The following is a 17532-nucleotide window of genomic DNA, read 5'->3' as shown; positions in this document are numbered from 1 at the left end:
ATTATTTTCTCTTCCTCCCCCCTTCCTTCTTCTTTCTTTCTCTTCCTCCCCCCTTCCTTCTTCCTTCTTTCTCTTCCTCCTCTTTTTCCTCCTCCTCGTTTGTTCTGTGCTATGCTCTGAGGAAAGAGTAGGGAATAGAACATTGAAAAAATAATGTAAAATGAATCATTGGCCCTCAAGCTTGCTCTTATCCTGGGTTGATGATTTTCAGAAATCTTTTCCTTTCTTTCCTCTTATTTAAAATAATATTATATGGAACACCATATTGTCATGAGAAAACTGAAGAATGGAGGCTAATCTATTGTTCCAATATGGTTAGCATTTAGAGTTTGAATCTACTTTAGAAATAGAAAAAAATATAAGTTTGTGTATATATACTTTGACTTCCAAGCCTCTCTTGGATGTGTAACATTTTTTATTCTTCCTGGGTCCTGATGGATGGCAGCATGGGGCAGATATGTATCGAGAAATGTCAGATGAGCTTGCCTCAAACCGGGCAATGAGTCATCTATGAAGGGAACCGTGTTGCCATATCATGTATGTTCAGACATCCTTGCAGATCGTGGAATCCGGAGCTTGCCATTCTTGAATGTCCCCCAACATAAGCCCTCTTTCCTGTGGCATATCCCCAAGGAGTGATATTCTGGAAGATCTGACTAGTGATCAGTTTTCTCCTGTGTGGCTTCGTCGTGTCCTCTTGTTTGAATTTGCGGCTCATGTCAATCTTAATATTTGTTTTGAGTCACATATGCTGGCCTCTAATTTGCAATTTACATGGATGATGGGGCCCTATTCAAAGTCCTGCTCCTGCTGCCTTTGTGCTGTTCACCTCTCTTCACGCCGTCATTAGACTGAACAGCATATAATTAGGTAACCCATGTAAAGCTTAGATTTCTGAAAGGTTGCCGTTCTTTTCAAAAAGTGAGGGTTTCCATTTTTACCCTCATTCTTTCCTAAACAAAAAGACATTTCCCCCCTGTGGTTTTCATATGAATGTAGTAACTTAGAAACAGTTAGTCCTGTAGGTGGGTAATAATTTTGGTTTGTTTTCACCTGAGAGCTGATTTTTGTTTACACAGCTTGTATTTAACTCAGCGTAGGCTGAGGTTGATTGGCCATCATTTGTGGATGAGTGTGTTGCCTTTGGAAGCCAACGAAATTGGCCTGTTTTAAAATCCCTGAAGATTGAAAATCCACCCAACAAAATAACTCAGTTTCCAGCTTACTTTTATGTTTCTTTTACTACCTGTATGCACAAAACCTTTCTGAAATGACTTGTTAAGGTAGATCATGAAAATATAAGTAGTGAAGAAAACAGATGTTCTCTCTGAAATTATAGTAATTATGTGTTCACTTGTCAGAGACAGATTCATGATTATAAATGTAGTTTAAAAAATAGTCTTGGTGGTGGAGCAAATGCAAGCTCATGAAAGAGTAAAAGAAGTGTCTATAAATGTTTCATTGAAATAAAATAATATAATGCATAGGGAGCCCATTGAAGTATTAATGCATTATCATTTCTTATACCTGATATTATTTTTGAAAGAAATTAGAAAAGTATAGTTTTTTTAATTCTGCAAGGTTGAAAGGAAAATGACAAGATACATCAAAAGTACCCAGAACACTGGTTAATAGCAGTCAACTGGGGAATTCATTAAAATCAGGTAAATTCTTAGGCCCATATACCAAAATTCTGTTACGGAGGAGTATGGATAGACCCCAGGAATGTAAATTTTTAATAACTACTCCCAGATGATGCTATTGCAGAAAGTCTGCAGGTGACATTAGAAATACTTGTTCTGTACAAGATGTAATTAATTGTACATTTAGTACAGATGTCCAGTGGTACATTTCTGTGTTCTAACTCTTTATGCTCTGAAAACATGAAGCTGGGTTTTAAAAATGCCCATCCTTGCACACTTGGCATTATAAATTTAATAGAATATAATAGCCAGCTGGGTCCTGAGATATTGCAACATAGAACCACCTCTGGAAAATATTGCTTCAGCTCGTCACAAATCTCAAGAATAGAGAAGCACAAAGACGGGTGAGATGTTGACCATCGGACGTGACACTGGTTCAATTCTGGCCTTTCTTCCAATTTGTCAGTTGAGTTCATCTAAATGACTAATGTGATCTAAAGTACATTTGGCAGAATTTATGTATTTTTCTCTTTAAATTGCTACTTTCCATAGTTTGGCTCATGTCTAACATACGTTCAGAGGCAGAATATTCCTTAATGTGATTGTTTTTATTTTGGGAGGATCAAGTCATTGCAATGATATTTATTAGGTGATAAAACTATGGGTGTCCATGACTAGGTCTCCTTGGCGTGAGCATTTGAAGAATTCAGCATTTGAAGGAAGAGAAGGGTTTCATTGAAAGGGTAAAAGCTGGAGAACTGCAGAGCTTCACCAACCACTTCTTGAAGGAAGTGATTTTTAATATTCTTGTGCTACGACTTATCTTGCATCCACTAGGGGTTGAGACTGTATGATGGGCAAATTGACGTCCTAAATGAGATTATTCTGTATGTAAATATAAACATATATATATATGTATATATATGTTTAAGTATATATATGTCTAAGTATACTTAGACACAAAGACATGCTAATAAAGTGGTGTATATAAAATCCTTTAAGATTGGTTTTTGTGCTTTGTTCTTAAGCTTATATTTCTTAGGTAGTATAAATTCAGTTCAAATATGTTAATATCAGTGAGACATAGGTATAATATTAACAGTTAATATATCTATACAATTAATGTTGTGCCAAAAACAAAAACAAAAACAACTCTTAAGGGTCAGTAGACTCTCTAAGCTATTTTAGCAAGGGTAAATAATGTTATGGACATGAAGACTAATAGCTATATGAAATTACTAATTTTTTTTTCTTTTTTTCAACTCAAACTCTCTCGGATCAGATTTCTTATAGAAAAGATGTACAGGACATCCACACGTACAATGCGGAGCTCGACAGACCAGATATCAAGATGGCAACTCAGATCTCCAAGATCATAAGCAATGTAATTTCTCTTTCTTAATCTCAAGTAGAAATGATTTCTTATTTTTGTAGAAGGGAAAGCACAGCTTTGGGAGTTGGAGGGTTAATTTAATTAGTGAAATACAGCAATCAGAATTAGTGACATCTCAATTTTTTCCCCTAAATTATCCATTTGATTATGTTAATTATTTGGGTATGTGCAGAAATGGCCCAAACTCAACTTGACTGTGGCTAGTATAACCATACTTCCAGAGAAATAAGTATGATTTGGGTATAAGATCACATTTGGATGTCTCAGCCTAAAAGTCAAGGTTGTCAGTCATCTGGTCCTGTATCATCTCTCACCTCGCCTCACTCTGCTCCAAAGACCTTTGCTTGGTCTCATTTCTATTTTGCTGCTGTTAATTGTGCAGATTGTCTTCCATCAATGCTTACCTTCGTGCACTTCCTACATGGCATGACTATTTTCTATCTTCTCTAAGATGCCCTCCTTCATTAGTATCATTTTACTTGAATATATGGAAAACCCTGGTTAAATGTGATGATTTAACTTGAACCAAGTATTTGAATAGCAAATGAGTTTAGGCTAAACTCACCCTAAAAATCAATAATTACTACATTAACCCGCATGGCAATCAAGCATGGTCAGACCATTTTCTGAGAATAAACAAAACCATAAAAGCGTCCTGTATGCAGAATGCAGGATCTCGATTATCCAGAAATTTGTCCTAATATTTTGTGTCAGTATTGATACATAATTATTAATACAAAGATGATGACTGAATAGGTAGCCTCAAAATTAGTAATTATTTTATTGCAAAAAGTTAATTTATTTGAATAGCCACACAATAAAATTGATTCCTGCTTTAGCAGTCAACATTTTAATATTAGATGTGTTGTAAGGAATGTTTTTTAATGGGCTGAGGGTCTATTATATTAATATTTTATTTTGATGAATATCAATGTAATTCTTCATCACAAAGTAGAAAAATGTAACATTCTCTTATTTTTTTCATTTTAGGCAGAATACAAGAAAGGGCAAGGAATAATGAATAGAGAGCCTGCTGTAATTGGAAGACCAGATTTTGAACATGCTGTAGAAGCTTCTAAACTTTCTAGTCAAGTAAGGCTCTCAGGATGATTCCACAATGACTTTATTCAGAGATTTTGTTTCTAGCAGCACAGGAAAATATTTCATTTTAGATAATATCTTTAATTGCAAGAATAAACAGAGATAATGTTTCTGAATCCATTTCAGATAGGATTGTAATAATTATGAATTTCAGCAAAGGGAAAAAAAATTAAGTCTAATTTTAAGCATAAAACAAAGTTTTATTTTCTCCGGTGTCAAATCTGAGCCTGTTTCAGTGAGTTTGGCCATGTGGTCACATTTTCCTGGATTTCCAGAAGTCAGCAATAGTTATGCTAAATAATTGTATTTTTATCTACACATATGTGCACATACAAAATTTTAGCTTAGTAATAAACATATTAATTTTCCCATTTTTGAATGCTTTAGTTTAATCATAAAATAAAAAAGGTGGTGAAAATGAAGAAAAATTTGAAATCTTATTGAGCAGCATAAAATAAGATCAGAAAAAGTATAAAGACATGCCATATTTTTAGCTGAAATTCTCAATACATAAAAATTTCACTTCTCCCAGAATTATCATATAAATGTCATGCCATTTCAATTAGAATCCTATAGGGCTTTTTTTTTTAATATGGATAAAATGATCTTAAAGTTTGTATGAAAAGGAAATGCCTGCGAATAGCCTTTAAAAGTATGAAAATGAAGACCAGTGAAGGGGAACTTAAGTTATGAGTTACCATAAGATACTATTAATAGAAAACCACTGAAATTAAACCAATATGGGATTGGTATAGTGAGAGATAAAATAATCAGTAGGATAGAATAGGGAGTCCTGAAATAGATTCTAATATGTATAAGAATTTAATATATGATGAAAGTGTTGATTCAAGTCAGTGGGGAAAGGCTGAGTTAGTTAATAAATGGTGCTGACATAACAGGCCATCCATCATGGTAAAAACAAAATTGGACCCGAATCTTTAAGCCATATACAAAAATGAATTCCAGGTGGATTAAAGATGTGAATGCAAACAATAAAATAATTTTAAAATCTTAATAGAAAATTCAGGAGACTCTATATACCACCCTGGGATAACAGAGTTGTTCTTAAACAAGACCAGAGATCCAGAAGCTATAATAGGCATATTGACTATATAAAAGTTAAAAACTCTTTTTAATGGAAAAGGTAGCATTTGCAGAGTCAACAATAATGTTATCATGTAGTAATTTCTATACAGTTGCAGTGTTTCCCACCTCGAAAATATCTGTTTCTCAAGTTGCAAAAAAGTCTTAATTAAATTACATTTCAAAATGGAGAGCCATAAGTGATGAAAGGTATGAAATCTAACTGAAGAACATAAAATAAGTTATGAGCAAATGAAAAGACATACTGTGCTCTTTTTTTTTTTTTTTTTTTTGAGGCAGAGTCCCGCTCTGTCACCCTGGCGTCAGCCTAGCTCACAGCAACCTCAAACTCCTGGGCTCAAGCAATCCTCCTGCCTCAGCCTCCCAAGTAGCTGGGACTACAGGCATATGCCACCATGCCCAGCTAATTTTTTCTATATATTTTTAGTTGTCCAGCTAATTTCTTTTTTTATTTTTTAGTAGAGACGGGGTCTCGCTCTTGCTCAGGCTGGTTTCAAACTCCTGAGCTCAAACGATCCGCCCGCCTTGGCATCCCAGAGTGCTAGAATTATAGGCGTGAGCCACCGCGCCCAGCCCATACTGTGCTCTTGACAAAAGAGTTTTCATACTTGATATCATAAATGTGTTAATTCTTTCACGATTAATTTTGAAAACTCCATGCACTTCCAATCAGCATCCAAACAGGGTTTTAAAAAACTTAAATGGAATTAAATATTTGAATAAATTAAATATGCTAGAGTTTATACAGAGAAGGGTGTGTCTGTGAATAGTTTTTTAAAATATAAAAAAGAAGAGCAGCAATCTTCAAATATTTGTGAAAATATTTGTAATGCCTATGATGGGAACATTTTAATATCTATAATACACAAAAGTTCTTTAAAATAGAAACAAAAAAGCTTAACAGCCCTGTAGAAAAAGGGGCAAATGAGGTGAATGGACAATTCACGGAAAAGCAAACATAAGTGGCCAATAAATACATAAAAAGACACTCAACTTTATTAGTAGAAAGTGAAATGCCAATAAAGTAAAAACAAATTGTTATTTCCACCCACTACCTTCTCTGACCCGTTAGTGTGGAGGAGAAGGACTTGTGGAGTTAGGAAGGTTTTGTGAAGGAGGTAGGTGTGAGCTTGGTTGGATTTAAAGAGAGAGAAAACTCTGCTCATGGGAAAGTCCCCAAATAAAGGTTGGGAATGAGAATGCCAGGGGACAGTAATCTCACGGCAGAGGCTCAGAGTGAGAGAATATGGTTGTGAATATAAACAGGAAGTTGGGAGTTTAGATACTGTGCGATGTTTTGATTTTGATGATAGGCCACTACTTAGCAGAGTGGGAGTGCTACATTCTTTTATGTATATACTTTTCCCAATTTTTTATTGTGATAAAATATATAGAGCATAAAATTTACCATCTTAACCATTTTTAATTGTGCAGTTCAGTGGTATTAAGTACATTTGTAATGGAGTGGACCATCACCACTATCCATCTTCAGGACTCTTTTCCTTCTGTGCTAGTGGAACTCTACAACCATTAAATAGTAACTTCCCGTTCCCTCCTTCCTGGTATAGTGTGTTCTATAAAAGAAATGGTGAGAGAAAAAGCGATATCAGAATGTAATCATGGGAGCATTTTAGAGTTGAATACCAAAAAGAAAATACCAGAACTGCTTATCGCCATGTTAACTGTCGTCCCTTATATAAGAAATAAGTAATCACTGAAAATTAAAAAATAGATATTTATCTTTTTTTCAAACATTGAGATTAACAGGGGACTTTCTTTTCTTTTTTTTCCCCCTTTTTTTCAAAGATCACTGAAAATTTTGAGCAAAGAAAGATTGTGAAAAAAAATGCTACTTAAGGAAGGTTAATATGGCAACACCGTGTTGGAGAGTTTGGCCTCACAAGAGGCAGAAAGGACAGATACCCAAATGTAATGTGTCTCATGTTAATTGTTTTACAGATTACAAGGCACCTGCATTTTGTGCAAGAGATTGGGTGTGTCCGGGTGACACGCTCATTAAAGGGCCAAGATGGGATATGACTCCCAGCTCTTCTTATCCAAATAATGCTTGATGAAGAGCCAGGGGATATGGGCATTGCTTTAGATTTCCAGCACATCTACCTGACTTCTTACAACATCACCCTTTTCTGGGGACAAATAGTCCCCATCAGTTGCATAGGAGAGGAAGCAGATTTGGGAGGAGCAGTATGGTTGGATGTAGTGATTAAGAAAATGGTGGGGGGCGGAGGGGGGGGGTCCGGGGGGGATGGGGGTATAACTACATGATGAGTGCAGTGCGCACTGTCTGGGGAATAGACACGCTTGAAGCTCTGACTCGGGGGGATGGGCAGTACCTGGGCAATATATATAACCTGAACTTTTGTACCCCCATAATAAGCTGAAATTAAAAAAAAAAAAAAAAGAAAAAGAAAAAGAAAATGGGCCTTGGAAGCAAAACTACCTGGTTAAAATCCTGGTTCTGTTCTTGCTAGCAGAGTGACCTTGGAGAAATTGTTTAATTTCTCTACCTTCAGGTTTCTCATCTGTAAAATGAGGATGACAATAATAGTATCTACTTCTTAGGATTGCTGTGAAGGTAAAATGAATTACTGTAAGTAAAAGACTTAACCCGGTGCCTGGCCCATAGAAATGTGACATAATTTTACAGGAATCATTTTACTGTAGATACTCATAATAGTTTTGTCTTCTGCATTTTCAGCTGAATTCATGCACAGAATGGAGCAGGGATGGAAACGATGCCTCTTAGATTCTGGTTTTAAATCCACTCCATCATAATCCTATATGAGAGTCCCTAGAAGAAAATTTTGATATTCGAGCTTTTATTGTCATATTTCAAATTCAGTCCACAAAAATCCTACCATTTGATCCGCGCTTGGGCTTTTAAGCAGATTTTTTTTTTTATCTCAAATTATTTAGCAACTGAGTGATCAGATGCTTAAGCAGATTGTAATTTGCAAGTTACATTATATCTATCATCATTATTTTCCATGACATTCTTACTGACCTTATGGTGTATAAACTTATCAGAAAAGGGGGAAGTTGGGCAGATGAATAGGATTTCTGGAATGAACTCAGAATGTTCCATTGGTATCTTCAGGTGTATCAACTAGAAATAACGACAGAAAGTGTAGTTTCTTATTTTCATTGATAACTTTGAAGATCACATACTCTCTTGCTCCTAAACTAATGACAGAGGCACATAAATGCATAGAAGGGAAATCTTTTAGGAGTTTAATAAATAGGGAAACAGGGGACAGGATGCAAGGAGAAAAAGAAGAACCTAGCCCCAAAAGCGTTGTAAGAGGGAAGGCAATGGCAAGGCTAAGACTTGTCTGATGAAAAGGAGGGGAACACAGAGCCACAGAGTGAGTGAGCAGGGGTCTCACATTTTACCTGTAAATTGAGCTTTGTGGGATTTTACCTGGAACAGGTAACAGAGACACGTATGAAACTCTTCTTACATTAACTTGTACAATAGCTTTGCTCCCATCATCATAAACTTTCCCTTTTTAAATTTGGAAGATACATAAAATTATGGTCAGGTCATTAAAAAAATCAGTAAAAACATAAAAGTAATATCTCATGTGCCAAGAAAAAGAGATTGGTTTATATGTATCTCAAATGTAAATACAATAGTTCTTGAAGTCATCAACTTAAAAAATTCACCCAACATCTTAATTTATTACTTGGAATTTGTCTACGAGATGAATGAATTCTTTCTTCAGTTTTATAACCTCCGGAAAGAGCTATGTATTTCTAACCATTAGTATTTGTCCTCAAGTTACATTTGTTATATTGATTAAGAATGGGTTTTAAACCTAAAAATTACATGATGGATGGCTATGAAAGTTTAGTAATAAATAGTGTCCTGAGATTGTAAGGGGCAATAATTGGTTTGGAGACTTGCCCATTCTCCCTTCCTGGCAAACACTCCCTCCGCCAACCTCCTCACACCCAAGTATCAGCTTAAATGTCACATCTCTGACTTGCCAATTTCAGTGGTATCTCTTTTCTCTCCTTTATTCTCTGCTATTCATCTTTATAGTTCTTGACACAATTCGTAGTGGTTGTATATATGTATATTGTGTGTTTCAAATATCTACTTCACTTACCAAATGGTGGACTCCGTGGACAGGGCTTTTGTGCCTTTGACCCCCCATTACAGAATGGCACAGATTAGGTTGCCAATAAATATATAGAGACTGATGAAACACATTTTCTCTGGATCATTAACATTTGGTGCAAAGTCAGTAAGATGCTGTTTTGTAAAGGAAATCAGAGTGGAGATAGTATTTTGTGTAAAAATCAGATAAGAACTATTACTGATTTTGTGATGAGTTCTATGTAAAAATCTGTCTTATCTTCCTTGACAGCTTTTAGTTTAATTTCATCCAGAATTGGAGGCAATTGATGTCTATAGATATATGGTATTGTATTATTTGCTTACTTTTCATTTTCAATGATAATTAAGGTACACTTATCAAATTTTCCACCTCTTTCCCAACATTTGTTTGTATGGCTATGATAAAAATTTTCATTCAGGGTCTGCTTTTTTCTGCCTTTGCCGGCTCTCTGTGACGTCAGCGTGAAGTGTAGCACACCTCACGGTGGAAGCTTTAACTGTTGTGTTTGGAAGTTAGGCTTCACACCATGGAGACACTGCTCTGTCCAGATCAGTTATAAGGACCTAATTTAAATGTTAGCATTGTAGTTTAAGAGTACCAGTGTTTTCTCCAAGTATGAGCCTCTGAAAATCCTGCTTAAGTCTGTTAAAATTCTTGAGAAAACTTTTAGGAGTTTGATCCCATATAACAACACAGTGTTTAAAAAAAAAAGATGATAAATATCAGGAATACTAGGTATGCTATTCATAATGTAAATAAGGACAGTCATATAGAATAACTTCATTTGTTTCCAAAATCATTGATCTAGTTTTAAGGAGTAACATTGTGTCTTAAAACCACAGCAAAGTTACCTAGTGCTTATTTCTCCCTTACTAAAATAATCTTAAAACCAGGAGGGATATGCTTTGATCCATGGCTGGATAACCAGTTATAGTCAAGAAAAAGCATTGCCTAGATCTCTTGGGAGATGCAAGTGTGCTTGCGAGGTAGACACTCAAATGTGTGAACTGTAGGTTGAAAATGGCCTAGAATGTGAGGGTGTCTGTGTAGTTAGTTAGTGAAACAGTTAGAGGATAAGAGATGTGACCCACTTCAACCATTTGGTTATTTTCTTAGTTCATTTATGTGTATACCTTACAGAAAAAGTAAGAAACAGTTGGGTGTCAGTGTCTGGTCAATGTATTTTTTATACAATGCAGTTATTTTACATTGCAGTTAATTAATGAGGGAAATTCTTGTGTTTTTGTTCCTTAGGCAACTTGAATCAAATCACTCAGAGAAATGAAGGGAAAAATAAGATAAATTTCACAACACATTGCTCATTATTAAAATTACATTCAATATAAGTATATGAATGACAGATTTATTATTGTTTTTCAGAAATATACAGATGTCCTTGACTTCTAATAGTTTGACTTGAGATTTTTCAACTTTACCCTGGTGCAAAAGTTTCAATAGAAACTTACTATACTTTGTGTACTTTATACAACCATTCTGTTTTTCACTTTCAGCACAGTATTTAATAAATTACATGAGATATTCAACACTTATGAAATAGGCTTGGCATTAGATGATTTTGCCCACTTGTAGGCTAATGTAAGTGTTCTGAGCATGTGTAAGGTAGGCTAGGCTAAGCTATGAAGTTTGGTAGGTTAGGTGTACTAAATGCATTTTTGACTTATGATATTTTCAACTTATGATGGGTTTATTGAGATAAAACCCCATTGTAGATTGAGGAACATCTGTATGTTGACTTGGAAGAACAAATGCCTGGTTTAATTACAAAAAAGAATTTGTCGTTTTCATTTTCAAGCGCACTAGGTATTGCCTCTGCTCCTAGTGTAATTGTGCTGGAAACGTCAGGGTTTGCAAAAACAGTATGATGGGCTCTCTTTGTGCAGAGTTCACATAACTTATTTTTGCTATTTAGCTAATATAGTAAGTTGATGAATCCGAGTCAGACATGTCATTCCAGGGGAAGTCAATTAAAGAGTACACCATCTTTGTTGAGTGGATACCCCGTTAGGCACTAAAAACCTAGGAGAGAAACAGAGCCAATGATGAAGATATAGTGAAAAGCACCATTGCACAGAGAGGTGGATAAGATGCAAGTGTGTGGGATTGAGTGTTTAGGGGAGGACCAGGTAGGGAAAACCTTTGCTTTTGTTTCAGCTACTGTATAAAATAGTGAAGGAAATCTAAATTTATTTCATTTGTGATTTGTCTTTTGATTTCAAGACATGACATAATTTTAAAGAGTCAGTTTTTCTTTTTTAAATGAGGCCTTGGCAATTATTTACAGTGAATTTATGAGGCAATGTGAATGTCAGAAAGTTGTTATTATCAAATGGAACCACAGAAGAAAATATTTCCTGTAAACTATCTTGAAATATTTCCCAAATGCTGTATTTCCACCAAGATTTTCGATAGCTCTTTCTCATGGGTACCCGACACGTGCCCCTGAAGGAGACCTTTATCCTATATATATATATTTGATTAGCATAGATACTATAGGCCCTCCCCAAATTGCTTTTTAACACATTGAATGCCACACCAGAAAAATAAAATTTTTCCCCTGGGGTCACAGTCTTTTATTACGAAAATAGAATAAAAACTTTGGAAACAAAATGATCTTTTCTAATTTAATGAAAAATTTATTATTTTTTATTGTTTTGTCTGCATCAGTTATATGCAACTTGAAATATAGTTCATGTGGCTCAAGGTAAAGAGATGTGAGAGTTGCGTATACTTCACCAGGCCCTGGGCTCAAAACTAGCATGAGTTAAATACAACTCACATGGCGGTTAATGCGTTAATGAAAGTCTTTGCAAGGCAGATCCGTTAGGTGTGTGAATAAAGGTACATGATAAGAATATTGTAAGAAAACAATATTGTAAGCATTATAATATTGGTAAAATATTATAAGAGAACAAAACAATTTACTTCGGCTTTGAAGTCTGTGCATACGTTAGTAGCTACAAAAAATTAAACAGGGTGTGAGGTGTGAGTAGCTACATTCTTTTTTTTGTAGAGTATTTGTATTTATATTTATATTCCAATTAGTTATCATAACATACTTTCACATAATTCTCTATACATGGAGAAAAACTATAGTTCTACAAGATAAATCGATAATCCTTTTTTGGTTGTTCCAAGACTACTTTAAAAAGAGAAAAATAATTTAGAGTGAATATTGGAGATGGTTTTCTTGCTGAATAAATTGTAGAGTTAAAGCAGAGGAAAAAAAAATGACATTAAATAGACCCAGGACATTTCAGAAAATGTAATTCCTAAAACTAAATTTTCCAACAAATGAAATACGGGAAATAATGAGAAAAACCACGGTACAGACCATGCCCTTTATTTGGAATAATTCCCTTAGGAAAATTCATATGCAAATTCTGGGGCCTAGGACACATTTTCCAAATGTGGTAGACCTTAAGACATTTGTGGTCACAGTTTCTAATTGATCATAAATTATAGGAATGTAGAAATGGAAACTGACATTTAAAAATCTTGATATTTTAGTGCATAATTCTTGCTAATAGGATTTGAGTTCATGCCTAATTGCATTTGTGATCAATGTTCAAGTAGAGCTTTCTTGTTTTTGTTTTTGTTTTTTAACGTTTATGCCTAATTAGGCTTTATTGAGGGAGTGGATACCAGGAATTTCAACTTTGCAACCATTCATTTTTAATGTAACTCTTATTTGATTTCCTTAAAAACCAAATGTGTTACTTTTAAACTTAAAGATAAATGTGCTATTTAATTTATCCTATTTTTTTCTTTCATGACAGATTAAATACAAAGAAAAATTTGATAATGAAATGAAGGATAAGAAGCATCATTACAATCCTCTTGAAAGTGCTTCTTTTAGGCAAAATCAGTTTGCTGCTACACTGGCAAGTAATGTAAGTTGTTATTCACAGAAAATTATTTTCAATATATTTTGATTCTTATTTTCTTAGAATCAACAGTGTGTGGTAATTACTGATACTGAAACAAAATCATATTATTTCCAAGTAATTTGTAGCTGAACTCTGAAGCATGTTTTTCTGAAGCTCTTTTTGAGAAAAATGTATTATTGTAATTTATTATTAATGGTTACTGATTACTAATAGTAATAGTATTGCAATGAAATTATTATTTCTGATCAAGAGTAGAAATAGATTACAGAGTTTTGCAGAAAAGAGTTCTATATTTCCACAAATTAGCAGTTAGGACAATAGTTACCTCATGTAATTATGCCCATGAAATTGAGTTTATTGTAAAGTAGTACCTGGCACATGGTGATTTATTATAAAGAAATTTTCAAAAACTGCACTTGTAATGACTTAAAATTTCTTTCTTATTCCTTATGTAAATGCTATGAAATATAAGATTTGTTTTCATTTCATGTTTTTTAAAAAATTCATTTTTACAAGAAACAATGTTTTAAATTCTTTATTAGAATTAAGCAGAGTATAAAAACAGAAACATCGAAAATATTGATGACTTTGCTATAGTTGAAAATGTATAGAGTTCATTGTTAAGTATGAAAATTAAATACTGCCAAACTGTTGCTTTGTTAGATGATTTAAACCCGTCAACTCCTATCATCTCCTTGGGACTTAGTTTATTTTGCTTTTGTTAATGTTTAGAAGGTATTGTTATTTGTGTTCGATAACCAACTTTTGTTTGTTTCCAGCAATTGAAATGGTTGTTGCTGTCTTTTAGGACCCCTGGGAATATCAGAATGATTTCTTTTTTGATTATTTTTTGTATGTGTGCAAAGATTAAAGGAAATAGACTTAAAGGAATCTAGAACACAGTCCTGAAAGCTCAAAGTTTAGAATCAGATGGCCTGGATTTATATTCTGTTCCATCACTTACTATTATGCCGTCAACTTTCTGTGCCTCAGTTTCTTCATCTGTAAAATGGAGATGAATACTTAAAGTACCTACCTGCTGGAGTTTTTGTAGAGATTAAATACTTAATGCATAGAAAGGTTTAGAAAAGTCTTTGGCATGTAGTAAGTGCTCAATATGGTTGCTATTATTAATATTTTGTTATTATTATTAGTGTTATATTTCCAAAGCAGTTGGTTAAAAAATAAAAAGGTCTGTATGGCTATAGGATGAAAAACACCAAAAGCCTAAAATCACCACAAAGCGAAATTGAAATACAGTAGTAATTTTTAAAGAATAAAGTGGCTATTCTCTTTATTTTTTGAAGCAGTGTCTCAGTGAAAATTATGATTCTGTTAACATCACCTTTCCTGAATAGGTAAACAATAAAAGGGATTATCAAAAGATTTTCCAGTATATATAGAAATAAAACTTTTTTTACTCATTCAGTGGTAAATTAGCACCATCTAGTGGTTACTTGTAAATTTGTCTGTCAATTTACCACTAAATAGTACCACTTTATGATGTATTAAGAACAATGCAAAAGCAAAATATTTTCTTCTCCTGGATGGCATTTTTTTCCATGTTATTTTCATAGGTGAAGTACAAGAAAGACATTCAAAATATGCACGATCCAGTTTCAGATCTCCCAAATTTGTTGTTTTTAGACCATGCTTTGAAAGCCAGCAAAATGCTCAGCGGAGTAAGTGCGTCATCTGATGGCAATTGTAGATGTCGTGTGGCCCCAAGAAGCCAGTACGCCTGCAGTGCTCGTGGGCTCACCAGCTGCCTTAGACATGCCTGTGCGTCACTCCTGCCTCAGTGACTAACTCGTTGAAAAGTAGTGATCTGCTTGCATAAAGCCCACCAAAGCTGTCGCTTTACGAAGGGGGGTTCTCGCTAGCTCTTTAGTGTCTCTTGCATACAACTACACTTCAAAGTGTTTGCGCGAGGGTCCCTTCTGTCTTTCTTCTTCTTCTTCCCCTTTCTTCATCTGTATTAGATTAAAACCACTTGAAGTTCAGGCTCTCAAGTCAAGGACCTTTTATTTTATGCAGGCCAGACCAGAGTGTCCGATAGTTAGTATACTTTCCAGTAGCGTAAAACATATCTTAGTATGAATTGTATGTTTTCTGAAAGTAGATGCTAAACGTGGTTATATTACATTGACACTATGTTTTTAGTCCCGTGATGGTTTCCTTGTTCTCAGTCAAGGCAACCAGGAGGGGAGCGTGAAGTTCTTCTTTATGTCCTGATGGAAATATTTGTGTTCTTAGTGCATCTGGACCTTAACTGTACATCTCAGGATGCCCCATGCTGATGATGAACTCTAATTTGAACTCAGATTATTTCCATACCTATTTTTATCTATCATCCACTCAAACATATCCTAATTTATTGAATATCTGCTTTGGGCAGGGCCCAGATCAGATGGAGAATTATGTATTGGGCAAGGCATGAAAGAAAGTAAAGATAGTTGTCCTCAGTAGACATGTCCCCATAGTCACAGACTTAAAAATCTGTAGTCAAAACCTCATTTCCAAACACTTAAATAATGAGACACAGCTTCAAGTCAGTTATAGAAATATCTATACTTGGCTTTGATACATTGAATCTTATATTCATGATTTTGTAAGCCTCCCTTCTCGAACATCACCAGCGCTGTCATCCTTCCTGAATGGTATTATGCATGTAAATAGTTTGTGCTCGCAGAGATTTGTTTACTTACTTTTTTTCTTTAATCGCTGATCCTTGGATGAAAAGCAGAACATCATTCTTTCCAGGCTGTTGAGCAGGGAACGGAGGTTAGAGGAATAATTGACAGGCTCAGAATTAGCACTCGGTCCCAGGGCGCTGAAATCCGACTGTCTTGCCATGTCAGTGTTCATTCCTTTGTGCACAGTCCTCTGTTCCTTGAGTGTCTCAGTTTCAGTGTCATGTTTTTCTGCACACTCATAGACAAGCTTCTCAATTTGATATATTTCCACTCTGTGAGCCCTCTGCTTTCTCATCCAGTCTTTGGTGTTCGGTTTTGATCATGGTGGTAGTAGCATTTGCCCTTGACTTTCCCCTGTCCATACTTAGGTTAAATTTCCTAGGGACATGGGGATTCATGTGTAAATAAGCCAATAAAAATATAATGGGAATTTAAAAATCTGGTAGCTGCAAGAAGCCATGCCACCCATGGGCAATATTTCTTTTCAGGAATGTTGAACTTTATTTTATAATAATGGTGAAAAAAAATCACAGTTGAATATAAATTGTTTCTATAATTTCTTCAACAGGGAAAAACCAGCAAAGTCATTTGTTATATTTATTTTATATATCATTTATAATGTTTAAACCTTCATTCAGGTGGTGCTTTTGCCTAGAGCACAAAACATTTTTTCCCCATAGAAAAATTGTGACTGAATGATTGCTTCATGGGAGAAAAGGCTTAAGACTTAAAAAATGCATTACTCTGAAGTATCTATTTATTACACTTATACAATAATGCATTGACTTGACTGTATTGTACATTAGAACAGCCTATCTTTAGATTTTAAAATGTGCAGAGAATTGGAATTTTGTTGATTTATAAAGGCAGTTTAATTATATTAAAGGATTGAATAAAAGATTACTCAATAAAGAAACATTCTGCTGAAATTACTTATCAGTTTATTATAAATTGCTATTTTGTTAAAGATCTCTAGATGTCATTGGCATACATCAGAATTATTTTTGTTTTAAAAAGTAGAGAATAGAGTGATATGGGCGTTTCATGAGTTTGTACAAACATACTAATTAAATTCCTGAGGAAACATTTTCCGCTTGGAAAATGGACCTCTGGTAGTGTTCAGCTTCTTTTATAACTTTCCGTAAATTAAAAATACACATTTTGTGTTATTCTGTCTAACTCCCACTAGGAGGCAACAGAGACCATTATATGGAGAAACACAAGTATTGGAAATTTCATTTACAGGTTTTAGTTCAAAGAAGTTTTCCTTATTATTATTTTGTTTTTGTTTTTAAATAGGAGTTTCTGCGATTCTTTGTAACTAAAATAAATAATTGCCTTGAGAATAGTATTTTTTGAACATTTCTCAGTCTATATCCATTATTAGGATTGGTTCCGGATTTGAACTCAGTAATGGAATATGTTTCTGGCTCGTTACATTCAAGTCATGATTATCTTATAAATATGTTATAAAATAGCTTCTGATCAAATTGTACAGTCTCCAAGTATATTACTTTTATTTTACGTTTCTGGTTTGTTTTG

The 17532-nt window shown here is 34.5% G+C and overlaps 1 protein-coding gene across 3 annotated transcripts in view; it reads left to right on the top strand.

The window, feature by feature from the left end:
• Nucleotides 1-17532, top strand: part of NEBL (nebulette) — a 321698-nt gene that overhangs the window by 244261 nt on the left and 59905 nt on the right. The window contains exons 6-9 of one of the 3 annotated variants that reach the window (XM_069458752.1): nucleotides 2926-3027; nucleotides 4027-4128; nucleotides 13184-13297; nucleotides 14872-14976. The exons of the other annotated variants lie outside the window; for them this stretch is intronic. Of the exons in view, the coding sequence (XP_069314853.1) occupies nucleotides 2926-3027; nucleotides 4027-4128; nucleotides 13184-13297; nucleotides 14872-14976 (423 nt within the window). The remainder of the gene's footprint in view (nucleotides 1-2925; nucleotides 3028-4026; nucleotides 4129-13183; nucleotides 13298-14871; nucleotides 14977-17532) is intronic. 3 annotated transcript variants of the gene reach the window in all.

This window comes from Eulemur rufifrons, chromosome 25 (assembly GCF_041146395.1).
Source record: "Eulemur rufifrons isolate Redbay chromosome 25, OSU_ERuf_1, whole genome shotgun sequence".
Lineage (NCBI taxonomy): Eukaryota > Metazoa > Chordata > Mammalia > Primates > Lemuridae > Eulemur > Eulemur rufifrons.
The sequence above is the reverse complement of the archived record's forward strand: the minus strand, read 5'-3'. Positions and strand labels throughout refer to the sequence as shown.